We start from the raw sequence: 26,862 nt of genomic DNA on the forward strand, positions 1-26,862 counted from the left end.
TGCCATCACAGGCCTCAATACTAACAAGGCATATGGCCCTGATGGAGTTCTTCCTGTTGTTCTCAAGAACTGTGCTTCTGTGCTTACACCCTGCCTAGGCAAACTCTTTCGCCTTTGTCCATCAACTTGTACCTTTCCTTCTTGCTGGAAGTTTGCTCTCATTCAGCCGGCCTCAAAGAAGGGTGACCATTCCCGACCCTCTTTTTATTGTCCAATTGCTTTAACATCCTGTATCTCAAAAGTTTTCGAGTCAATTCTTAATAGAAAAATTTTAAAGCATCTTTCCTATCACAACCTTCTTTCTAATCGTAGTGTGGGGTCCGTCAGGGACGCTCCACAGGCGATCTTCTCACCAACCTTTCAGACTCCTGGTCATCCTCCTTTCGGGACTTTGGCGAAAGCTTTGCCATTGCACTTGACATCTCAAAGGCTTTCGATCGAGTCTGGGATAAATCTTTACTTTCCAAACTGCCCTCTATCTGTTTCTATCCTTCTATCTGTGCCTTCATCTATAGCTTCTTCTCTGGTCGTTCTATAGCCGCTGTTGTAGGCGGCCATCATTCTTCTCCTAGATCTATCAACAGTAGTGTTCCTCAGGGCTCTGTCCTATCACCAACTCTCTTCATTTTATTCATCAATGACCTTCTAAGCTGTACGTCTAATCCTATAAAACTCGTTCGCTGATGACTCCACCCTTCACCTTTCCATTCGGTTCCTGCAACGTCCATCTCAGCAGTTACTTCAGCAAACAAGGGATGAGGCTATGGTACACCTAATGTCTGACTTGGCTCGTATCTCTGACTGGGGTAAAAATAATCTTGTATTTAATGCATCAAAGACTCAGTTCTTACACCTATCAACCAGACAAAATCTTCCACAGGTGTACCCACTAATGTTTAATAATATTCAGCTTAATCCTGCATCATTCTTGAACATGCTTGGGGTTTCATTCACTCGGGACTTATCTTGGAAAGATCATATTACATTTCTTGTAAAATCTGTTTCTAAGAAGGTGTGCTAAGCCGGCTCCGTACCTTCTTTACCCCTGCACAGTTGTTGACTCTACACACGGGTTTTATCTGCCCCTGTGTGGAGTACAACTCGCATGTGTGGGGAGGTTCCCCACATACAGCTCTTCTCAATAGGGTGGAGTCAAATGTTTTCCATCTCATTGGGGACACGGTGGCTCAGTGGTAGAGCATCTGAATCGTGATCGGGGGATTGCGAGTTCGAGCCTCGCCCGGGACTGTCGTGCCGGGAGTGGTAGCGTGCTCCTGGAACCTAGCTGGGCTCTATGGCCATAGTTGCCTAGCTCGGGGATTAAATCCCCCTTTTTCATCTCATTAACTCTCCTCCTCTTACTGGCTCCCTTCAACCTCTGTCTCTTTGCCGCACTGTTGCATCTTTATCTCTTTTCTATCGTTACTTCAATGGTCACTGCTCCTCTGAACTGTCTGCTTGCATTCCTCCACCTCTACGACGGGCGCACAGCACCCATCTAACAGCACACTCTCATCCCTTTTCTATTCGTCACTCTAATGCAAGAGTTAACCGTTACTCCCAGTCCTTCATTTATGCAACAGGTCAACTCTGGAACTGTCTCCCTCTGTCTGTATTTCCTGCTTCCTGTGATCTCCAGTCTTTCAAATGCAGTGTGTCCAGGCATCTCAAAATGATCGGATCTTAAATTTGGCTCTCTCTTGTATTTTGTTTTTCTCTTGGAAGGAACATTATTGCGGGCTCGTGGCCTTTGGTTCCTTCTTCCTGGCATAAAAAAAGAAAAAACTACAGACAATGCAAATGAACTAGAACTTCTGAGTGACTCTTTAGCCAATGTTTCACTGGGGAGACCAGCTTTGTATGAGAATGTGACGCAACTCTGTTATCAGTAAACTGGCTACCTGGATGTTAATCAGCCTCATATACCTGTCTGTGAGAAGTGATTTTTTTTTTTTTTTTTTAAGCTGCTGAGCATTAAACTAAAAGTTGGTCTCTTCTATGGCCTTGGTGTAATCTCAGTTGGTGGTAGAACGTAAAATCAATAGAGCTCCTGAGTAATATAAGCCGTATCACTGTGTACTTGGTTCAGTTTGAGCTTTCTGCCTGCATGCAATGAGTCTATTCTAAATTACTCCAGTGTTAAAACTTTATATCCAGCATGCTCATTCGAGCGAACTTGCTTTATATGCCACTTCAAAACAGGATGTAGACAGGGGCCACGGATGTTAAAATTTCGTCTGAGGGGATTGAGAAAGGAAACAACTGGGTATCACTGTCATACTCCAAGACCATGGCACCATATTCCACCGGGATTCCAACTCTCCCTAATGTTAGTGAATAGTCGGGTAAAGCAGAAAAGGCACACCTTATGTATATCCTGTAGGTGCTGTCTAAAGGCAGTGTTGCTGGTGGAAATTCAGATGTATTAAAAACAATCTTCATTACCCCTGCAGACACAGGGCGCCTTGTTACCGGCCAGGAGAAATGCATGATATGAGTGACACGTGTTCACTCTCCTGTTATTCTGCTATGAGAATGCTTTAATTTTTACCTTTTCTGTGCCCAAACAGTTTTGCATACTACGTCCCTGCCTCACCACTCATACAACGCCCCAGCCTGTCCCACACATGCCTTGATGCCTACCCCACCCTTTTTCTGCCCTCAGTTCGGCTCCTTGCTGATGATGCACTTCATACAACGTCCGTCTCCACAAGGACCTCCCAACCACCCTCCCTCGCATTTCACTTCTTCCACTCCTGCGCTCCCATTAGGCTAAACATCTGAATTTCTCTGTAACCAACAAGCCAGTCAAACTGACACTTTTGCACATGACATCAAAGGCTGTTAATTCTTATGTAATGCTCACCTTATCTGTTACCCCCTGGGGGTAGGGGGGTTTCAAGAATACTCCCCCAGTATCCCTGCTTGTCGAACGAGGCGACTAAAAGGGTTGGTGGTGGGTTAGTGCCCCACCCCGTAAAAAGAACCAACTAAACAAGCGAATAAAGCGCCTCGGACCAGGGGACCAAACATTGACGACTTAGGAATGGACAAAGGACATTCTGAGGGTGGGAACGTGGAATGTAAGAGGAGTGAATGATGAAGTGAAAGAGAGAGAGATTGTTCAGGTGCTTGAGGATGCAACAGTGGATATATGTGGATGGACTGAAACTAAATGGTCAGGTGAAAGGGTGAGAGAATGGGAATATGGTTTAGGTATACTGTATGTGTGGGAGTTAATGAGAATGAGAGGGCAAGAGAGAGAGCATGTCTGATGATATGCAAGAAGTGGAAGGAGAATATAGGAGAGTATGGAACAGTGGGTGCAAGCATTGTATGGGTGAGGATGAAAGTAGGTATACAAGCGTGGGCAATTGTATGTGTGTATGCTTTGACAGAGGACCGAGTGGCAAGAGTGAAAGATGAGTTTTGGGCGAGAGTAGAAGCATGTATGGACAAATCTGAGAGGAGCAAGAGAGTGCTTTTGATTGGAGAAATGAATGGCAATGTTGGGAATGTACGAGTGGATGGAGTGGTTGGTCAGTGGGGTGTGCCAGCTGAAGTAGATGGGAATGGTAGTGCTTTGGTGGACATCTGTGCTGGTAAGGGGTTGGCAATAGCCAACACCTACTTTCGGCATAAGATGATCCACCGGTATACATGGAGAGTAATGAGGAGGATGGATGGTGAACTTGTTGAACGAAAGGCAATGATAGACTACGTGTGTGTGGATGAGCGAATGAGAAGACAAGTGTTGGATGCAAGAGTGTGGAGAGGGTGGGGGAAAGGAGTCTCGGACCCTCCTAAATGTGGCATATGAGCGGGGGAGTGCGACCTTGCCGATACCTCCGCCTGACCTATAATTATACACTCGCCAGAACTGACCTGCCCTCAGACAAGGGGAGGGAAACCTTTATACAGAAAACTCTCCTTGATTTTTACCTCAGTGGTGGTGTGGAACAAAAGTCATAATAATTTCATAATTAGTTTCGGAAATACACCAGTTTATATAGAAACCGAGAGAGAAAGAGAAAGCCAGAGACACAGGGTAAGGATCATGGAGCGGGGCTGCAGCGGTGGCCGATGGTCGGTGACATGTGGATATGGCTACAGTGGGGGAATCCCCGGTCATCCCGCCTGCCCCACCACAGCGTTCATTTCTCGCTGCGGCTACTATAGTGATGGCCAAGGTAAAGCTGCAAAGAAAATGGTTGCGGAGACGAAGATGAAGACAGGAGGAAACAGCTCCTGTGAGAAGAGTGGAGAATTTGCAAGATAGTGAGAAAATGGCAGAGTATAAGAGCATAGTGGAAGAAAGATTGGGAAGATATGAGCTAGAGCAGATGGAAGGGGTGGAAGACGTATGTAAGATATTCAAGGAAGAGATAGGTGCAGCATGTGAGGTGGTTTGTGGAGTGAGGAGGAGATGCAAGGGTGTGCAAGGGACAGCATGGTGGAATGATGAGGTGAAACGAGCTGTGGAACAAAAGAAGAAGGCATATAGTGAATGGTTAGCGTGTAGAGGCAGGGGAGAAGATGAGAGAGAGAAGAGAGAGGTATATGTGAGCAGGAGAAGGGAGGTGAAGAGACTGGTGAAGGAGAGTAAGAGGAAAGTGGATGAAGAGTTTGGGAGGAATCTGAGTGTGAAATGGAGGGAGAGTAAGAAATTGTTTTGAAAGGAGGTAAAGAAAGTTAGGCAGTGTGAAAGGGGAAATAGTAGGGGAGTGAAAGATAGGAATAATAGATTGTTGGTGGAGAAGAGAGAGAAATTGAGGAGATGGAAGGAGCACTTTGAGGATTTGCTGAATGTAGAGAGTGAGAGCAGTGTGAGTATAAGTGGTTGGGGAATGGCTGGGAGAAGAAGAGATGAGAGGAGGGAGGAAGAGATCAGTAGGGCGGAAGTAGTGGAAGCGATGAAGAAGATCAAATTGGGAAAAGTCCCAGGAATTGATGGAGTGTGTGGTGAAATGCTGAGGTATGTGGGTGAGAGTGTTGTGGAGTGGATATGGAAGTTGTGTAGATTGGCCTGGGAAGAGGGAAGGGTTCCAGAGGACTGGAAATCAGGTATAACTGTTCCTTTATACAAAGGAAAAGGGGAGAGAGAAGTATGTGGTAACCATAGAGATATTTGCCTTCTAAGTGTGACTGGTAAAATATATAGTAGAATACTCATTGATAGGATTAGGCGTATGACAGAGGAGCTAGTTGGAGAAGAACAAGGGGGATTTAGGCAGGGAAAAGGGTGTGTAGATCAGATATTTGTTCTAAGATGTTTAGTGGAGAAGTATCTAGAGAAGGGAAAGAAAGTGTATGCTGCCCTCATGGACTTGGAGAAAGCTTATGACACAATAGATAGGCACGGTATGTGGAAGGTATTAAGAATATATGGAGTGGAGGGGAAATTGTTGAGTGCTGTGAAGAGTATGTACGAAGGAGCTAGGGCTATGGTGCGAGTGGATGGTGAGCTGAGTGAATTCTTTGATCTCAATGTGGGAATGAAACAGGGTTGTGTGATGTCTCCATGGCTGTTTAATATATACATGGATGGGGTTGTAAAGGAGGTGCAAGGTAGGGCAGTGGATGTAGGGGTGGCTCTAATGAATTAGGGTGAGATTTGGAAGATTCCGGTGTTACTGTTTGCTGATGATACAGTATTGTTGAGTGAAGATGAATGGGAGTTGCAAGGTCTGGTGAATGAATTTGGGACAGTGTGTAGGAGGAGGAAGCTTCAAGTTAATGCAAACAAAAGTAAAGTTATGGTGTTTGAAAGGAATGAAGTCACAAAGCGTACAGTGAGGTTGGATGGTAAAGATATGGAGAATGTGAGTGCATTCAAGTACTTGGGTAGTGTGATGAGTAAGGATGGAACTTTGGGGGATGAAGTGCGTGAAAGGGTACAGCAGGGAAGGAAGGTTGTTGGTTCACTGAAAGCAGTGATGAGAAATAGGGAGGTGACTATGGAAGAAGTCACTGCATGATAGTATTGTGATCCCTACCCTGACGTATGGAAGCGAGACGTGGACCTTGCAAGAGGAGGACAAGTCAAGAGAGAGAGCAGTGGAAATGAGTTACTTGAGAGGAGCATGTGGAGTGACATGGAGGGACAGGTTGACGAATGAAGAAGTGAAGGAACGTTGTGGGGTGGATGTGGATGTGGTTGAGAAAATTAGGAGAATTACACTGAGGTGGTTTGGACATGTGGAGAGAATGGAGAATGAAAGACTGACTAAGAGGGTGTATGTAGGTGAGGTGGAGGGAGGGAGAGGGAGGGGTAGACCGAGGATGAGGTGGAGGGATGGAGTTGAGAGGTATATGAGGGAGGCGGGGGTGAGTTGGGAGGAAGGTAGTCAAATGGTGGGTGACGGAGCGACTTGGAGGCGTTTTGTCTGCGGCCACCCTTCGCGGGATTAGGGCGTCGGGCTATAGATAGATAGATAGAAATGGTTCTACAGCATCTGCTAGACTGTAAGTTACTGCTTAACTTGCATTTTTTTTTTCAATTTTATAATATACTGAATTCCAGTATGCTGTCTAGAATTTGTGCCAACCAAAATATGTTCACCGACTCAAGCTTTGAAAAAAAAAAAAAAAAAAAAAAACTGAATAAGAAACTATTTCTGCCAGCAATGATAAATATTGCCATAAAATAGCAAATAGGTATTACCATAAAATAGCTAACAGGTAGTGAGACCTAAGTTTCAATTCAAACCTGACCCATTCGAGATGCTGTAGTTTTGTAGGCCTCTTTGATGCTAGTCTTAGCTTTACCCATTATTACACCATTAGTGTACGAGAGGGCTGATATACGAACACATTATAATGGTTTCCGCACTTACAGTGATTTCCTTCCTCCCAGATGAAACGAGGCGATATTGTACAAACAGCAGAGTCGGATGCTTGTTTGGAACCAGCAGATCGTTGTCATGGTAACGTGACGGCACCACCGGCTCTTCGCGAGCCCTCGATCTCGAAGGGGTTGATTTTAGTTGTGATATTACGTGTGACAGCTACTTGTCAAAATAATCTTAGAGTTATGCTGGGTTTTAAATGACGAAATAAACCCGATTTTACTCGAGCGGGTCATTTCATTAGCAAACACCACTTTACTGCCCACTCATGGGTCTCCAGTACTGCAAACTTTCTAAAAATCTTCAGCTAAAATAACAATAGTAAAGACATTTTTATTCAGAGAGTTTTGAAAACAGATGAAAGCATATGGTTACAGTAAAACAGTATTTATTCATTACGCAGCTAGCATACAGTCCTCAAGAATCCGCCAAATTCAGTAGTCGTAGGGACGACTCCTTGGCTTCCCTGGACTGTAACAGAAAACAAACTAGTTAGTATCACAAAGAATTAACTATTACTAAGAATTGGAACGCTACCGAATGCGAAGAACATACACTGCATCATTTTCAATGAACAAAGAGTTTAACCATAGTTTTAACTTGACGTGTTTCGTATGAGCTCTGCTGTCCTTATTTGACTATTCTGCACAACTTCTAGATCCTCAGAAGGCTCATAAAAGATATGTCCCATAGAAGTATGCATCGCGTGTGGAGCAGCAGGTGCCCGCAGGTCTTTGATCCGGGTGTTGAGGTCTCAGCTTCCCAGCCTCTGCACCTCACTCGCCCCTCCCCTTCCCTACTCCCCTCCATAGTAGCTCTTACTATCCGCGCTCCTCCACCCCAGTATAGTTCGCTCTGTAACTTTTGTTTTCCGTTTATAGCAGTAAAAGTCGTCATGAAATAATTCTATAATTTATTTATTTGTTATTTAGCTGCAAAATGCTTGAATGTAATGAGCGTTTAGGATAAATAAAATACCTCAATGAGTTGTCTTGCGCGTACTTGGCACATGCGCACCGGCAACAATCGATGCGAGTTTCTTACTTTATCTTATCTCTATTTCCTGTGGCTCCTGCGATGCCCAACAGTTGGCTAGAGCAAACCACGTGGCCAAATCACATACGAAATAAATATGTACAAAGTAATTCTTGATATGAATGAAGGATTCGAGGTGCAATAAGTGTTGTGTATGACGAGCGGTGTGCACCTGCGCCGTGCGGGGAGGTAGAGGGTGGTAAGAACAGCCAGTGAGCTTCAAACGGTCATGGTTGAGTGTTGTGGTTGGGTGTAGTGCAGCGCTCTTGGATTATTTTAGCTAAATCTGTGGTAAGTGGGACTTTTTAAATGCATTGTTGTAATATTTCAAAGTAGAAATGTATGAGGAGTGGGACCATGCATACTTGCAGTCCCTGTATTACCAGGTAACTAAAAAAATAGTACAAACATTTTTCGAAGTGGCGGCAGAATAGATTTCGTACCTGGTGAGGTTGTCACCTTGTAATTTGTGGAAGGGAGAACACTTGTAAAGGTAGGGTAAGGAATACTACGGTGTAGCCAATCACAGCACAGTTGATGATATTTAATCATTGTTAATCCTCTTATGATATAAATGAACTCTGACCTGTGGAAGTCCCTTGTAGGTGATATTTACTGTTGGCATCTTTACCGTTGTGGAGGCTTGTGTGATGACCAGCACAGGTACAAAGCCCCCAGTGGTGAGGTGTGTCTATCAGTGTTCTCAATGAAAGGAAATTACATTTTTACTGATATAATGCAGAAAGTTTCAAAATTGTACCGGTCTATCGATATCAGTATTTCCTGTATTGCTACCTTCTAAACCATACCGTACCTGTGGGTATTCTCATTGACTAAAGGTGATTTGTTTTGTGTAGGTGTCTCTTTTTGTAGAAATTTATATAATGATTGGTATACTTAGACCTATATACTGTAATCCGGCATGTTTCCTTGTGGCCTAATCAGAAAAAGTGGGATCGTAGTATATATATATATATATATATATATATATATATATATATATATGCGAGTCAGTTTGGAACGGTTTTTTAAGATAACATAGACCATAACACACCGGCATTGTTTGTATGCCAGTAGGCGAGTTTGGAAAACAGTGCCTCTTTATATATATAGATTTACAAGAGTGGTTAATTTAAAATATGCTTGGTAATACATCCTCTGCTATATTTTGTTTTTTGATTCTTTTAATTTTAGTTGCCCACTAAAATTATAATGTTTTAAAAGACGTACAACAAGGAATGTTGCCAAGTTTATTGTATAGGTTTGGTCACAGTAAACTAGATTTAGCATAAATAGCAGGATTTGTATTCATATTTTTTTTTTTTCGTTCTGCCAATGATTATTTTCTTCTTACCCTCGAAGACAGAATGTCTTCTTTTATTATTTTTGTTAGTCAGACAATTTTACACCGCGTAGACTTCGAAGTGGAGGAAATAATTAACAGTTCTTCGATACGAAGTTAGAGATCTTTCTTGAGCAGAATTATTGTGGTAGTGGAAGAATAAGAATGAATACTCGGGTTGAGCTGAGTATAAGACGGTATTTGTGTACTGGTACTTTTATTTTTAAGGTAGCTACATCACCTGCACTACACATTTAGATCTGATTTTTTTTTTTAACCCCGTAGCCCAGGGACGTACGGTACATGACATTTTAATGAGGGTAGTTTTTTTTTTTAATTTGAGCAGCCAAGTATAGCCTTCATTAACCCTTTCAATACGAGATCATTCTGAGGGTTGTAGTTGTCTGAAGAAAGTAGTTATTGTGGTCCTAGGCTCATTCGGACTCGGTGAGTTATAAGTAAAAAAAAAAAAAAAAAAAAAACACGATCATGAGTTATAAGATTGAAGTATTGTGCACCTTCATTTATTGGGGTACAGTAATCGGTTAAGAAACTAGTGAATGCATCCCCTAGAGCTTTATATATATATATATATATATATATATATATATATATATATATATATATATATATATAGGACGATTATTTCTCGTCATAGCTTTTCTCATCAGTTTCCGCTGGCGTGTTTTCCTCATTAGTGATGACAGACCAACTGAATGCAAGCCTTGATTGAACCAAAGTATCATTTGATCTTACTTGAACATTATAAAAGTTTGGTTAGATCAGGGTAATCGGGAAAAGACTTCGAGGCTGGTTTAAGTAATGAAAGCCAGGGATCTTACCAAACAAAACAGAGGAAAATGAGTCAGCCATGAAATTCAGTTGAAAAGGGGGAGAGAGAAGGGGAGGCCGAGGATGAGATGAAGGGATAGAGTGGAGAGGTATATGAGAGAAGGGTATGTGAGCTGGGAGCAAGGCAGTGAAGTGGCATTGGACAGCGCGACATGGAGGCGATTTGTTTGTGGCCACCCCTTAACGGGATTGAGGCGTCTGGCATTAGATAGCTAGATAGTTGAAAAAGTCCATTTGGTGAGGTTGCTTGGGTAAAATTGTATTGGCTACAGGATCAGGCTGCTTAGGTAAAATTGTATTGGCCACAGGATCCGGTGATTATGTTGTTAGATCAGTTTCCTTCCGGCCTCGACGGAACTTTAGTATGTACTAGTAGGTTCCGTTGACATGCCAGTTTAACTGAACATTCTGGAAACCCAGAAACGCCGACAGTAAAGTTTAGTTTATACGAGAGCCATTTCCTAAAAAAGAAAAGAAAAGAAAAGTAGCTGAAGAAGTAAGTCGTAGGTGGCGGCTAGGCTCAGACAGATAAGGTGGTTTCAGGTAGCTATTACTCGTAAAGGTGGTTTCAGGTAGCTAATACTCGTATACTCGTACGGTACTGTACCGGTATGGTTTTAGTGGTAGTGTGGTAATACTGGCTTGGTTTGAGTGGCAGTGTGGAATTGCCGACTTTGTTTCAGTGTCATTTGTTTCCTTTCAGTTGCTCAGTTTTCACATGAAGGTAGAGTTTTATTATTTATTTAGTTACAGTGCGGTATCCAGCCAATGGCACCGTAATAAATTTTCAGTTTTGTTTCCTGATGAATACTGTAGTGTTTGTGCATTTTGGGTTTCATTTTCATAATTTTCAGCAAAACCTGTCAGTACCAGACTTTTCAACTACCGTACCGTATAGAACCATGCCTCAGATGTAGAGCTAAAGGACAGCATGGGAGAGTAGGCTACACTACAGTAGTTAATGGACAACTTTGAGTTTTGATGTCGATTTTTTTTTTTTTTTCTGAAACATTTCATGAATGTTCCTTGTCATAATTTTCTGCCTTAGTTTCGATTTTTTTTTTTTTTCTGAAACATTTCATGAATGTTCTGTCATAATTATATGTCTTAGTAATAGTAACTGGTATCTTGTGTATTACATAGCTGTATTTTTTCTGTTGACCAGCTTGTTGATATAACTGTGCCAGGTGAACCTGTTAGTAGACTGTAGCTTATGCTGTGTTCCACATTTAAGGCATTGTACACCAGACACACATTAAGAGGCAAAATAATTTTTGATATGGGTTCACTCTCATCCTAAATGTCGGGACCAACTGCCTAGCCCCGGGCTCCTACGCTCCTCATGGGGCAATGTAGGATTGGATGATGGATGGATGGATGATAAAATATAAGTATCATTATCATACAGATCTTTTCCACCCTAGGATGAGATGAGGTAGGGTTCAGAGAACCAGGATGAGCTTGATAAAATTTTAAAATGAGGTATAGGCTCTACAAGTCAGAGTGTGCCCAGTTGAATGGGCCACATTCCCATTCACTCACCAGTCAAGCATCTGGAATCCTGGCCTCACCTGATAGGCCTAACTCATTCTGCACATAGCTTTACATTTACCAGTCCAACGGTCAATCTGATGACTGTCCAGTTAAGGAACTGTGCGGCCAAACCCTGGTCAAACACACTGCACAAAATTAATCCAACCAGCAAGAACTTTTTGTCAGTTTCCTGTCCTCAAGAGCCTCAATTTCTCTCATTATCATGCATTATCTGCCCACCTTTTCCCACCACACCTTCACCCACTATCAGATTTGCTTAGATAAACCCTTCTCGCCACTGTTCAAATTCATTCTCTTCACATGACCATATGGTACCATCCAAGCTTTAACATTGGTGTCCTCAGACTTTCTTATTCCACATCTTTCATGAATCATGTTATTCCTAATCTTAACCACTCTGCACATAACACACATTCCCCAACAGTCCTATTTACACTGCATCTATTTTTTACTTATCATTTTCATGCTTATTTTGGAACACCACATGACTGAGTTGTGGCACCAGGTTTTTAAATTTAATTATCAGGTTACATGAGTCGCACACTTGTATGTTAGGCACAAAAACTCCTTCATGCGAGCCTCTCACAGTCACCACACTCGGGCCTCAGCTTCTTTTCAAGGCCTTCATAGCACCAGGTGCTTTGCTTTCCACTTGTTTTGCACGTTAACCTCTCATTTTCTTTTACATCACAAAGGTACTTCAGCTCTCACCAGTTCAAATCTCTGTTCACTGTAACATCACACAGGGAGTCACCTCTCAACACCCATCACTTTGCTTGCAGCTATAGTTACTTTCAAGGCTTGATGCTCAGAAACATCTAGAAGGCTCTGCTACAGTGTACCAAACTCTCAATTATCCATCTTCGCAATATCTAGCATTTTTTGTCTCAGGTCTATGTAAGCAATACATATCTGGCAAAACTAGCCCATGCAACATCCGGCATTGAAACGGGAAGTAACTTGTGGTTCGGTTCTATGCAATATCTGGCTGCAAGGTGTATCAACTGGCTCGTATGTGGTCGCCAGCTGGCACTGTATTATTGTACAGTATTGTTACTGTGTAGTACTTTATGCTTAGTTTTCATCTCTTACTCATGGGAAAGTTTTTCGGATGGAAGGTCGAGGCAGATAGTAACAGTACAGTATCCAGCTTGATGCAGAATGTTGAGCCAGTGGGGAGGGATATTATGCAATAGCCAGAGTTTCACTTTATTTGGCATAGGGGTTGGTTGAATTACGCTGGATAATTGAGAGTTCATTATATTTGCAAACAACACTATCATTTGTTTACATCACATTTAAAATACTGTACCCAGTACCAATACGCTGTCCTTCACCATTCATTACCAGTGCCATCCCTCATGCCAATAGGCTACTCATGTTTTAACATGAACAACTATGGGTACATGACAAGGCCTTGTCTCAAGCCAATGCTGATCATGAACCATTCACTTAGATGCCCACCAACCCTTATGTATGCTTCACAATCATTGCAACTCCTAATGCCACTCACCGGCTTACCATGGACACCATACATGTAGAGAATCCTCCATAATCCTCCTGTATATAACTAGTTATGCGCTTTTTCCAGATCCATAAGTGCCATAAATACGGTATTGTAGAGACCTCACTAACCTTCCCCTGGTCTGTACTGTCTCTGCAAATATTTGATCCATGCATCTTCTATCACTCCTAATGCTACCCTTTTTGTCACCATGACATCTGATGTATCCCTTACTTGTCTTTGATAATGTATACATATACCATTCGTACAACACTCATGGCTTGAGAGTCACGATAATTTTTGTACCCCCATCACATCACTCTCTTTTATTTTTGTACAGGTGTACACTATACTGGTAGTGTTACTTATCCAGGCTTTCTTACATATCTGTAAGAAACACGTCATTTCACTTTCTCCATAGCACTTAAATCATCTCTGCATACACTTCAGCACCTGCTGCGTTTCCATTCTTCAGCCATTTCATAGCATTCGTCACTTTGCCAGTGTCATGTTTCCAAGCATTGCCTTCCTTCTCTGCACACCACCAAACTTCGTCATGTTTACAGTTGTTCTGCCAGCACCATTTCCATTCATCAGCTTTAAAATATTCCGTCCATCTGCTCCCAACTTCATTTCTGCTGTTTAATAGCTATTTTTCCACTTTCACTTTTACATTTTTGCACTTCCTACCAGAACAGTTACCTGTTTTCAGAGTAATTTGTGTCCATTTTTCTTCCAAGATCATCACTTACCGGTACCTCCTCCTTTTTTCTCTTTACTAGTCTCGTCATATGCTTCTGTTCTTTCATTTGAATCTCCTTTGTGCATTCTCTAACTACTTCCTCTTTTCCTCTGTTCTCATATTTGCTAACCTTGTGACACCATACACTGCTTCAGCATTTGTAACTGAACATTCTTTATGTACATTCCACAGGTTGTCTAAATCCATTTGATCCCACTTCAGTGACTCCAACTCCTTCACTATTTTAGCCCTGTATTCATCTGCCAATTTGTATTTCAGCTTCTCCACTTTCAAGCTTTTGCTCATACTGCACTTCTACAGCTCTCTTTTTCTGTCTTACATCGCTCAGCTTATCCATGCAAATCACAGTCTTCTGATCATATAGACTGCTGCATCACCCTCACATCACCCATGTACCAGCATTGCAGTACTTCCATGCATATTTCTCAACAAGCACGTACCAGTAGACCTAATCAGTCAGGCTTCTTTCAGCGCTGTCTCCATTCCCTCTTTACCGTGTGTATTTGTGTGCATCTTTATGCTTAAAGTATGAATTACAAATACATGAACTCCTTTCCTGACATATGGTCCTCAGTTGCCTTCCGTTGTCCTCCCCCGGTACTCCATAACAACTCAGCGCTGTATATTTTATACAGGACCACTGTCATCTCTACCATAACGTGTCACCCATTACAAACACTGTGACTCCTGGGTGCCTGTATAACCTCATTAAGCAGATCCCAAAATGTATATTTTTCATCCTTACCCCTATCATTGCAAAGCACATACACAGCAGTCAGTGCCACTCACACCCTCTTGACCTGGAACTTGACATACTTACTGTATATGTTTAAATTAACGATATTTCATGCCTCGGCCAGCTGAGTACTACTGGCCCCACAGATCCTTAATCCAGCATTGAGTAGGTTATAATAAGGCAGAGGCAATGCTTACATGATGGTGACATTTCCATTGCATATGTTGCTGCACTTAGTAGGGTATAATAAGGTTGAGGAAAGGCCTACATGATGATGACTCTTTTTCTTTGTGTTACAGGTTGCCGGCTATGAAGTGGCATGTTGGATTGTTGAGGTGTTGTGGAGTGTAGCAGTGGAGTGTTGCGGTGGGCGATACAATGATGCTTCGCAGTGCATTGTTAAGGCGTGTGGGTGTGGCGCTGGTGCTGGCAGCGGCCACAGCAAGTGTGTTTGCTGAGGTCTTGCCAGAGGTGATGTACAGTGTGGCCGTCCCGAATGATGTTGCTCCAGCCCACATTGTGCACAAGATCAAGTTAAAATCTGGCCAAAGAGTGAATAAATTGCTGGATAGTGAGTACTCAGATTACTTTGCTGTTCTGGACAATGGTGATGTTATGACAGTGGCCCGTTTAGATCCATTACTTGGCCGTGTAGTCACTCTGAGGGTTTCCACTGGTTTCTCCAATGGTGACACAAAGGTGGTGATGGTGAGGGTGTCTGTCAAGGACCGGCAAGCCATGCTGCGCTTCCTTAAGCAAGAGTATGATGCATCTGTGTATGAGAACCTGCCAGCAGGCACTGAGTTACAGGGTTTGGATGAGCTGGAGGCCATGGGTGAAGAGGATGTGAGGTATGAGCTGCTGGGTGGCCACTCTGTATTTGCTCTTCATCATGTGGGGGGCATCCCTACCATAGTTACTCGCCGCTCATTGGATCGTGAGGCACAGGATCTGTACGATCTTGTGCTGCGTGCCTATGACAAGGAGGGCATGGACATGGCAGAGGCCAAGATCAATGTACACATCCTTGATATGAATGACCATGCTCCAGTCTTCACCCAGAATATGTTCTATTTCTTTGTGCCTCTCAATGTCTCACGGTTTGACAAAATTGGCCGTGTTACGGCACATGATGGTGATGGAGACAAAGTGGTGTATCGTCTGGCATACCCTTCCAACACCTTCACTATTGTGCCACAAACAGGTGAGATCATGCTTATTGATCCTCCTGAAACCATGGTTTATGAGCTGGAATTGGAGGCCTTTGACAAGCGCAAGCCCACCCTGTACTCTGACAACCTTGCCAAGGCCCACATTGAGTTCCGTTACCCCAGTGACTCCCTTTTCACCGGTGAGAGCAATGACATTGAATATGACGCATACCCTGAGCATGCCATGTCCAAACGCAGTGCCAAAAAGCGTGTGAAGCGAGGACAGCTGCGTCACACCAAGGAACTGGTCTTCTCGGAGGCTGATGGTGCCACAGAGGGCAAGGTGGTGTTCCAACTGGAGAAGGAAATTCAGTGGGAGACATTCAAGATTCGTGATGACAACCCATGGGTTGAAGTGGACACTAATGGCGCTGTTCGGATTAAAAAGAAATGGGATTACGAGGAGCTGGGCCCTGAGAAGACCATCGACTTCTGGGTTACCATCACGAACAACGATCGTAATGGTAAGTGCTGTACTGTATATAACAATGCATAGAAAAATGCAGTACTGCACCAGTATCATCCTTGCCCTGTTTTTGCATGCTGTGTACATTATAGTTGTAAGTTATCCTGTATGCCATTAATGTAGTTGTATTTTTGCCAGTAACAATTGCATGTTGATACTGAACTTGTATAATAGTGAAAATTATATGGACAGCATTTTATCTTTGGGGGAAAAGTCTTTTTTTTTTTTTTTTTTTTTTTTTTTTTTTTTTTATATAAATGTACCGGTAACTACTGGGCATTTGATATACTGGTAAGTTGTAATATTGGTGTGAGACAGTATTCTGACACCTGTGGTAGATTGACCCATTATACTATAGTGGTATTCTAACCCCCCCTATAGTAAAATGACACCCCTCCAGAATTCTTTAGTGTATTGTATTTTAATTCTGTATTTGTCTTAAATTACTATAATCATCCTAGCCTCACCTAAGTAGATTATACCTGTTTAATATAAAATAGAAAATTACATTTCTTTTGTAATTAGTCATTATTTCACACCTTTCAGACAAATAAGTGTAAACTTCTTAAACAGATAGGTGTAAAGTTATTAATTAAAAACAAACCTATAACTAATTATTGCCAGAGTCAAGTGAAATACTTCTAACATTGTATAAAAAAATACCATAGAGGGGATCAGAGTAGGCTACCATAATGACAAATCGACCCCAGCAGGAAAATACCACGTGTTCAATAACCCTGGGGTCACTTTCCCATTGAGTCAAAATGCTGTACCACACTGGGTGTGTCCAAATAGGATGTCATTCATTACAGTGGATACGAGGCTTGATGAACCAGCCTAATTAATGCAGGAGGCTGTGACTGAATTCAGTAGTCTTTTATTACCGTACCCCATTTGCGTTTAGAGGCCACCACCTAGTGATGCTGAAATGAGTTACAGAGCTTTACCCAATATGTTTTTCTACTCCCTAGACTCTAAAGTAAGCCTACCTGACAGAGTTAATGAGTTAATGATTTCCTGGGCTACAAGAAGCCATTTAGGTTATCGCTTGGTGTAGAATCACCTGAAAGTTGCAGTACATTGAACTATTTGCCAGGCAAATTTTATCTGCTTTGGTAGATGTAATTTGTCATTCAGTAGCAAAAATACACCTACCTTAAGTAGCTGTGTTCATGTCATATTTCTGTTTACTGAATCCCAGAAAGGTGTCTGTTAGCCTCATTCCGGCAGGTGTACAGTATACAGTAATTTCTTTTAACATTTTTATGGTTCCCATCATCTTATTTTATCTAGTTATAGTGATACCCCTATGTCAGAATAGGTTGATCGCTTCAGAGGTAGGGGTATTTTATTCAAGCTAACGCCAGAAAATAGTGTTTTAACAGAGAAATGCTAGCAGTCAAAGAATACCAGAGGTAGCCAAAGGCAAAACAGAGTTGCATAGAGTAGATTAATGAAGACACTTTACAATACATGAAGTGCCAGTAGCCAGAAGAAAGGATGCAGTGGTCCAGAGGGGGTTAGTAATCACCCAGGCAACGCTGGTAGGTGACAGTGTGTTCAGTGATATTACAGTAATGTCGTCACTAGGTCTACCCGGAACCTTGACTCTCTTATGCAGTCTTATTGCAGTTTTCAGCCAGTTAAGTAGATTTGGTATATTAAGGTACAAATGATGTTCTACACGTATATGTTTAACCTATTGGAGATACTTGTGTGTGTGGGTGTGTGTTTTCGGGAGTGAAGAACGAACGCCAGGTCTAAAAGAAAGTCGTAGATACTAAGGTTTAAGTGAAATAACAGAGAACCAGAAGTAAGTGTGTAGTGAATAGATGAGGGAAGCCGGTTTGGATTGACAAGAGGGAGTAGAGATAAAGAAGGAGGAGTAAGTGTGTATGGGAGGGCTCCTTGGATTGGTTGGAGCGGGTGATGTTAGAGGAAGATGGACTGAAAGGATGAAGGAGTGCCTGAGAGAAGATGGGTAGGAAGGAGTGATGGTGGAGACGAGAAGAAAAGGGAGAAGGGTATATGAGAGAGCGGATTGGGTTGGTGATACAGGAGCTTGGAGGTTGTTTTGATGCGGCGTTTGGAAAGGATTGTAAGTACAGTAGGGAGGAGGCTGCGAGTCTAGAGGTAGTTGGAGAGACGGGATGGTTGTATTTTGTTTGAGACAGACTGCGGGTTACGTCGTGTGTGTGTGGGGGGGGGAGCGATGGAGTGACTTGGTTTCGGAGAGAGAGAGAGAGAGAGAGACGGAGTGGATTAGCTAGTGTGTGTGTGGGCGAGGTGGGGTGGGATGGGGGAGGGTGGAAGGGAACGGGTGGACGGGGGGGGGAGACGTCCAGGTGAGCCCCCGCGTCCGCCCGTAGTAACTTCCTGCCGGTAGCTCAGGTGGCGGCGGGCCCCTTTCTTTGTTACCCTAGCACGGAGATTCTCAGACTTACTTACGACAAGTTTTCCTCCTAACTCGTAACTGAGATTTTTAATGGGAATAATGCTATCATGGGAACATTTTACAGTTTTTGTGGTTGGCCTAACGATACGCAGAAAGGATTTACATGCCTCTTCCCCCCTCCCCCCATCCCATGTTCCTCAGCAAAACCATATCCCATTTACGGCAGAGAATTGGGTGTATGTTTGTGAATATGCTCTCAGATATTGCATTGATGAATACATGAGGTAGGGAAATGGATTTCATACTCTCGTTTCCTTGCGGTGCAAAAATAAACCTTGATCATGATGAATTCATTATATGATGTTAATTTGCATCCTGGTTCTGACAGCACTTTAGGTTTTCTGGTTTTGGCGTCGTATAAAGCGTCTTGCCTAAGGCAAAGTCTAACCCTCCCAGTAAAAGTCTCCTAGACAGAACGAGATCGTTTGTAAATAGGGGAAAAAATTACACAACAAAACGCACGTCTTGTGATTCAAGTTAGTGGGTGCTTGAGGGTGAGAGCGAGGGTCCTGGGCAAGCCATATATCGCAGGCACGAGAGAGGGCGCGAACCAGAGCCCCCTCTCATGTGATCTATACTGTAAGTCACCAGGCTGAAGAGTTGGGTAGGGGTGGTGGAATGATGCGGTGAGTGAGCTGCCCTCTCTATACCCACCCTGCCTCACCCATCACCCTATCCACTAATCTCTCTCTCTCTCTCTCTCTCTCTCTCTCTCTCTCTCTCTCTCTCTCTCTCACACACACACACACACACACACACACACACACACACACACACACACACACACACACACACACACACACACACACACACACACACACACACACACACACACACACACACACACACACACACACACACACACACACACACACACACACACCAGATCAGATGTAGACGTGCCCAGTAGCTAGCCTAGTAGGGACAAGTTTCGCATGTGCTGTGTGTAGCTGTTAGTTTAACCATTATTATTATTTCCGTCAATTAGCTCTTATTGTATTATTCATAAGTTTCCTAATCTGCATTATATCCCTGCGGTACCTCTACCATTTTCTTATACTTGAGGTACTAAGTATTACTTTAAATTGTTTTTATCAGTGACTAGTCGTTGGTTTTAATGTTTCATGTTTTGCTCAGTAGGTAATTTACTCTGCTGCTTGAAGCTCCATTCTGTATTTTTTGCTGGGAAGCCAACCCTCAAGCTGTCTAGCTTAAGCCCGACTGTGCTATTTCGGTCCCGTATTCTGTTCCAAATCATCCTTCCCCTTATGCCTTTCTGCCTACATAGCCTAACTCATTTTGTGAACTCCCTCACTCATACTACCAGACGATGTTTTGTGAACTCCCTTAGTCTTACTATCTGACGATGTTTTGTGAATTCCTTCAGTGTTGCTACCAGGCGACGTCATGTGTGCTCCCTCAGTCTTAGTACGGTATCAGACTATGTTTTGAGAACACCCTCGATCTTGCTACTACAGACCATACCATTTATCTTGGTAAAACCTCCTGGTAGTGAAGGGGTCAGTGAAAGAAAGCTCTGTATAGCCCCTCCAGTTTGAAAGGTCTCTAGAATCATGTAGATTGCAAGGGTAAAATAAAGGTGTTGTATTGAATGGGTCCAGTCTAAAGTTGCCCGAACTATCTTTCCTACGCGGTGATACATATTTTATTGGCTTATGAATGTAATTTATACATTTCCAGCCCATTAAAAAACTGATGCCGTAAGTTTCCTGTTGATTAAATTTAAAGATGTTTTTAATCGTTCCTATTAGGGTTGAATATATTAATTCAGAAATTTGAGTTTAGTACTGGTATGATGTTTAGAAAATAGTAAAAAGTCCTAGTGACTGAATTAGCACAGTATACGGCATGTGTGTCCCTGATATCCTACAGTAAAAGCTAGGACTATGGTAGGCTACATTGAAGAGGGAAGGGACTTGCGGGAGAGGCAGATAAGTTTGAGTGGTTGAGACAAGGCGACAAAAGACTGGTTGAATCTGTCAGGAGAGCCGTCAGAAGCCTAAAGGAACCCAACTTGGTGTTTAGAGCCAGGGAAGAGCGAGAATAAAACGGCGGATGTAGCAGCTAATTCCAGTCTCACTCACACCTTGGTATTATTAGCCCCATAAGTAGGGTATTATTATTGATAATATTGAGAGGCGAGAGAAAGCCTTGCTGGTAGTGATATTTTAACAGTTATTGGTCATATCATGTGGACAGTTGCCTTAGTGATGGCGCTGTAATTTTATTGCCTTAATAAGATTAGGCTAGTGGCAGAATTGGTGGATTGGAGTGTAACTCTTATAGCTTGCTTGCCGGTTTTGGTAATCTTACGAGTTGAAACTTTAGTAGTACCTCTGTGTGATATATATATATATATATATATATATATATATATATATATATATATATATATATATATATATATATATAGGTGCATGCACTATTAGCTTTAAGCTAACCCGGGTGGCGTATTTTGGTTTGCAGCGTTATGTCATCGTAGTTATTTTCCCCTAGCGGACTGCCAGGTTTGTTCTACTGTGATAGACGGAAGGAGATAACGGGTAAATAGTGGTTGTAGCCTGTGTCGTTGAGCACCGGTACCTGCTACCATCTTAAGGACTGTATGGTGTGGTGGATGCTTGAGAGAGTGCAAGGTAGAGAGGAACCTACTGTAGGCTACACTTGGATCCTCGGTCCTATTTGTTAACTTGAGACATCATAATACTTAATATCTTGATATTCTCATGTGTTTTACTGTTGCAAATCTGGCGTTACGAAAAATGTTATAAAAACGTACGGTATATGAGAATATTAAAATACACTGTAATATCCTTATGGGAAGCAATACAGTGAACCCTGTACCACCGAAAATAGACTGTGAGGGACTGGATTGTACGATTCTCTCTCTCTCTCTCTCTCTCTCTCTCTCTCTCTCTCTCACACACACACACACACACACACACACACACACACACACACACACACACACACACACACACACACACACACACACACACACACACACACACACACACACACACACACACACACACAGGATAGTTGACCCGAGCAGTTTTGAGAAAAATAAAACTAGGAAGTTGGAAAGAGCAATTACCTTTCAATTTTATCGGTATACAAAGACTCCCAGCTCAACCCTTGCACCACCATGTCTGTCTGCCTCCCCTTTGTTTTTTCCCTTTCAAGACCATTTTATGTAGATTCGGAAGGACCTGTGGCATTCAGGCGGATAATGGTATTCTTTGCCTTCCCCCCCCCCTCCCCGTTTACCGCCGGATAGTACCGTACCGTATTATTTCTGGCAGTAGCAAATCCGCTGCTGTGGAGACGTTTTATCGTAAGAATTGGCTAAGATCCTTTGTGCATATGGTAATAGAGTCTCCTCTACGAGATGGTCTTGCTAATCTGTATGGGCTTGATACTCCTATGAACTTTTGGTGGTAAGAAGGATATACCGGTAATTCAGACTGCTTTCTTGTGTTTAATGGCTGAAGCATGATAATTGTACCAGTATTTTCACACGATGGTTACGTATCATGTAGGGAGTGCGGCTACGTAAAAAATATTATCATGGTCAGGTTTGGTCTGTAGCATGATGAAAGATAATAGGCTAATTAGGCTACATGTACGGCAGGCCTTTCTTTAATCATTAGGGTATGTTGAACTACCGTTTGTCATGTAAAATTCCTCTTATCGTGGGTTTTAATTTACCAGATTAATGGAGTGTAGCATAACAGATTGTGGGATGTACCGGTAAATGAAAATAGAAGGTAGGATCCATGTACGGTAATCAAGTGAACTGTGTGCACTGATCCGGTCATTTAATGGCTACCTCCACTACGATGGGCTTATTTTGTTGTTTTCTTGCTACCCCCTGAGTCCATTTTTATTGGCCTTAGGAAAGGCGTTTTCGTTTCAGAGGTTAATAAAGGCCATATCTGACCGTTTGAGTAGTAATTCAAACAATACCGTGGGGAGATAGTCACGCAAAAGATGTTAGTCATCGTTTTGAATGGGTTTAGGGTTATCTGTATTATCCACTCTTGTAGCAGGAGGACGTCGTTGTACTGTATGTTGCTGCTACTTGACGGTTTTCTCCAAATTAGGAGGAAACCCCAGTTAGTACGCTAGTGAAGGGGTTAACGAAGGGTTGGCTGTCTGACACCTCCACGTTGGAAAAAAAAAAAAAAACTGTATGAAGAGTTAATGAAGATTATAGCCTACGTAACCCACCAGCTGGAAAAATCCTTAGGTGGATGAAAACATCGTTGAGACAACAAGGATCAAATATTACTGACGCCGTCGTTGTCAAGGGATAGCTAATAAACATTAATTGTTTATAATCGTGTTGTAACAGTGCAAGTATGTGGCCAAAAGATAACCACTCTCGCAACACTATTGAACTTGTAAATCTAGAGGTTGCTTGCGTTAGTAAATGGCAAGAGTTAATCAAGAGTAAAAATGTAGTGGGGCAGGGCTGTGGTGCGCCGGGGGTGGGGGGTGGGGAGATGGGCCAGACAGCAGAGAGAGAGAGAGGAGGGAGTGGAGGGAGGCCGAGAGAGAAAGGGGGGGGGGTGCGAAGGAAGGATGGAGGGAGAGAGAGAGAGAGAGAGAGGAGTGAAGGAAGGAAGGAGGGAGGGAGAGGAGGGAGACCGGGAGAGAGAGAGCACCTGATCAATACTGCGTGTTGGAGTGCCGGGCAGTGCCACCAGACGCCGTCCCTTCGTCTGAGAGAGAGAGAGAGCGAGAGAGAGAGAGAGAGAGAGAGAGTTGGGAGGTGAAGAGATCAAAATGTGTACAAGCAGAGAAAGGAAGTGGAAAAGGTCTGAAACGGACACTGACCGCCCTACTACTGATTTACTTAGAGAGAGAGAGAGAGAGAGAATCAAAATGTACAAGCAGAGAAAGGAAGTGGAAAAGGTCTGAAACGGACACTGACCGCCCTACTACTGATTTACTTAGAGAGAGAGAGAGAGAGAGAGAGAGAGAGAGAATCAAAATGTACAAGCAGAGAAAGGAAGTGGAAAAGGTCTGAAACGGACACTGACCGCCCTACTACTGATTTACTTAGAGAGAGAGAGAGCGAGAGAGAATCAAAATGTACAAGCAGAGAAAGGAAGTGGAAAAGGTCTGAAACGGACACTGACCGCCCTACTACTGATTTATTTAGAGAGAGAGAGAGAGAGAGCGAGAGAGAGAGAGAGCGAGAGAGAATCAAAATGTACAAGCAGAGAAAGGAAGTGGAAAAGGTCTGAAACGGACACTGACCGCCCTACTACTGATTTACTTAGAGAGAGAGAGAGAGAGCGAGAGAGAATCAAAATGTACAAGCAGAGAAAGGAAGTGGAAAAGGTCTGAAACGGACACTGACCGCCCTACTACTGATTTACTTAGAGAGAGAGAGAGAGAGAGCGAGAGAGAATCAAAATGTACAAGCAGAGAAAGGAAGTGGAAAAGGTCTGAAACGGACACTGACCGCCCTACTACTGATTTACTTAGAGAGAGAGAGTGATTGGTTGGGGTGTGTGAACTCTGCTTGCTGATCGCTGGTAGGGTTTAGCACCATGAAGCCGGAAGTGAGTGTAAGGGACAGGGTGAGGCCAGTGCAGGTGAAAGTAAGCCGGAGTAAATTGCCTGATGGTCGCCTGACGAGAATAAAGATGTCATTGGAGTGGGTGGGTTTAAGATTGTTGCTACGGTGCCTCTCCTGAGTGTGGGGGGAGGGGGTTTCCTAACTAGAAGAAAAGTGTCTGGGGGTATTGTGAGGATATTTGAAATAAAACCCACAATTGAAGTGGGTTGAGTAGAAGTTCTGTAGTGGTGGTGGTGGTGGTGGTAGAGAATAGACGTGTTTGATTGTAAGAGGTGTTAGAGGTAGAGGACAGAACTTGAACTAGCTACCGTATCAGTTTAAAGGGGTGACAGTGCTGGTGGAGGTTTAGTACAAAGAAGGAGGTGCACATGGAATTATACTAAGGCAGGTGGAGTGTAATCTATCAGGTATGTAGGTACCATGCTATCACTATCAAAAGTTTGCTGACACTTCCTGGCGGCTGTGGCGGTGGAACATAATTCTTTATGTGACAGCGCAACAAACCAGTGTGTAAAAGGATAGTGTCTAACGTTTGGGGAGGGAAAAACGTGTGGAAGGCAGGGCGCTGTAATTGACTTGTACAATACGGTAAATAAAGTCCACTATGATGCCCTTGTTAACTGACTGGAATGACGCAAATGCGGCATCCATCCAGGAACCAAACCACACCTTTACCCGCGCCCCGCCACAGCGAGGCGCTGTCGATCTTAAGGGAACATGGGTCCACAGCTAGGGACGTCTCAGTAGGCGTGGTTGCTTGCCTGTGGTTGATGGGTCTGTTTGACCAGACAGACTGAGGTTGATCAACAACAGCAGTACGGTGACTTTTTTTTTTTTTTTTTTTTTTTTTTTTTTTCGCCACCACCAGACGTTTTACCGAGACTTGGATTACGTGAGGGTAGATGTTGTCAGTAACCCCTTCCGTGCGAGGAGGTGTTTCCATAGCAATAAAATAATTTGGAGGCAGCAAGAATAATCTAAATCAGCTACGACTTCATTGTAATGGAGCTAGTGCCAGCATTAGCCTGTAACTGTAGCCCATTTAGGAATCGAATTAGTTCCACAGGCAGAATGATTGTGCTGAATCTGTAATTGATGAGTGTGAATAGCTGACATTCATTTAAATTGAACGAGCGTCATTAATGTCGTTAGTGGTAATTATTGCGTTTACAGCTTAATTATCCTAAATGAGTAATTCACCCCACCAGACATCAGTCATGTGCTTCCTTCGTCCTGGTTCGTTGATTGGTTCCTGTTCGCCCACCTTCCTCTCATGGTCGAAACCATTTCCGTTACTGTTCCACGTACCGCAGCACAGTTACACAAAGCTGAAAGAGTTTTATTACTGTCATCAATAACCTCCTGATTGTTGGAACTAATCGTATTCAGTTGCAGTTAACGCCAGGCGGTTTTAGTCAGCTGAAAGTGCTGCATAGGGACCCGAGGAAGCAGTCGTGGCGGATAGGCCTAGCCGATTTCGTCCTGCAGCTTCTTTCACGTAGCCAACCTCACTGGCAGAATAAGACGGTGCTACGGCACTACCTTTTGTGTGTGTGTGTGTGTGTGTGTGTGTGTCCGTGTGTGTCCGACTCTGGGCATAGGCTTCATAACCCGTTTTCAAGGCCCAATAGTCCTCCTACATTCCATTCACCTCCACATGTCACCACTTCGGCGCTATCACCCACCGTCCGTATTGAATACATGCTAGGGCTGTCTCATACAGGACTGGTGTACTGGTATTAGCGGGGGTATTTTTATGACATGTCGGCGGGCCTGCTGGCAGATCAGTAAAGTCTGCTTTAATGAAAATCAGATCCTTAAACTGTTCCCTGCCCCAGCCGGGATTCGAACCTGGGTTCATTAGGACTGCAGGCCACCTCTCTACCAATTCAGCAGTTCTTGTCAAGCACCATATTGTTTATTGTTAATCTTTTGCAGCTCATCATTCCAGATGGAGAGATGACATTAAGTTGAAGCTGACAGCCTAGGCCATTCTGTTTGTGCTAGCTTGCTTTGTAGTAACTGTCTGCCATTGACTGAATGCAAGCTCGGCTTAACCCATGGGCTATACTTCGAGTATACCATAGTCACATATTTCCGCAGGAATATATATATATATATATATATATATATATATATATATATATATATATATATATATATATATATGTGTGTGTGTGTGTGTGTGTGTGTGTGTGTGTGTGTGTGTGTGTGTGTGTAAAATGAACTAAATTCATATTTTGGGGGGAAACTCAATTTTGAAGTTAATGGTTGAGTCCATTGTATAAGGACCAGTTGCTTGATACTTAATATTTGTTTTATTACGGTAGTATGTTGTAGTTGATCATTGCAGAATTACTGGATTATATATAGCCTACCGGTACTTGCTTCCTGACTGCAGTAAGCAAGCGTTTAGAAATGAAAAACCATACCGTAGTTGCCAAGGTCAGGGTTAACTGTTGGGGATAGAGGAGACAATATT

At 43.0% G+C, this 26,862-nt stretch overlaps 1 protein-coding gene across 1 annotated transcript; it reads left to right on the forward strand.

The window, feature by feature from the left end:
- The first annotated feature begins 8,111 nt into the window (after positions 1-8,111).
- On the forward strand, positions 8,112-16,341 carry LOC145393969 (neural-cadherin-like). The gene is made up of 2 exons (XM_080267946.1): positions 8,112-8,174; positions 14,934-16,341. The coding sequence occupies exon 2, from the start codon at positions 15,013-15,015 to the stop codon at positions 16,339-16,341; it is 1,329 nt and encodes a 442-aa protein (XP_080124072.1). The 5' UTR covers positions 8,112-8,174; positions 14,934-15,012.
- The last annotated feature ends 10,521 nt before the right edge of the window (positions 16,342-26,862 follow it).

Source organism: Coenobita brevimanus, chromosome 26 (assembly GCF_032717465.1).
Source record: "Coenobita brevimanus isolate Jiangsu-jjx chromosome 26, ASM3271746v2, whole genome shotgun sequence".
Taxonomy (NCBI): domain Eukaryota; kingdom Metazoa; phylum Arthropoda; class Malacostraca; order Decapoda; family Coenobitidae; genus Coenobita; species Coenobita brevimanus.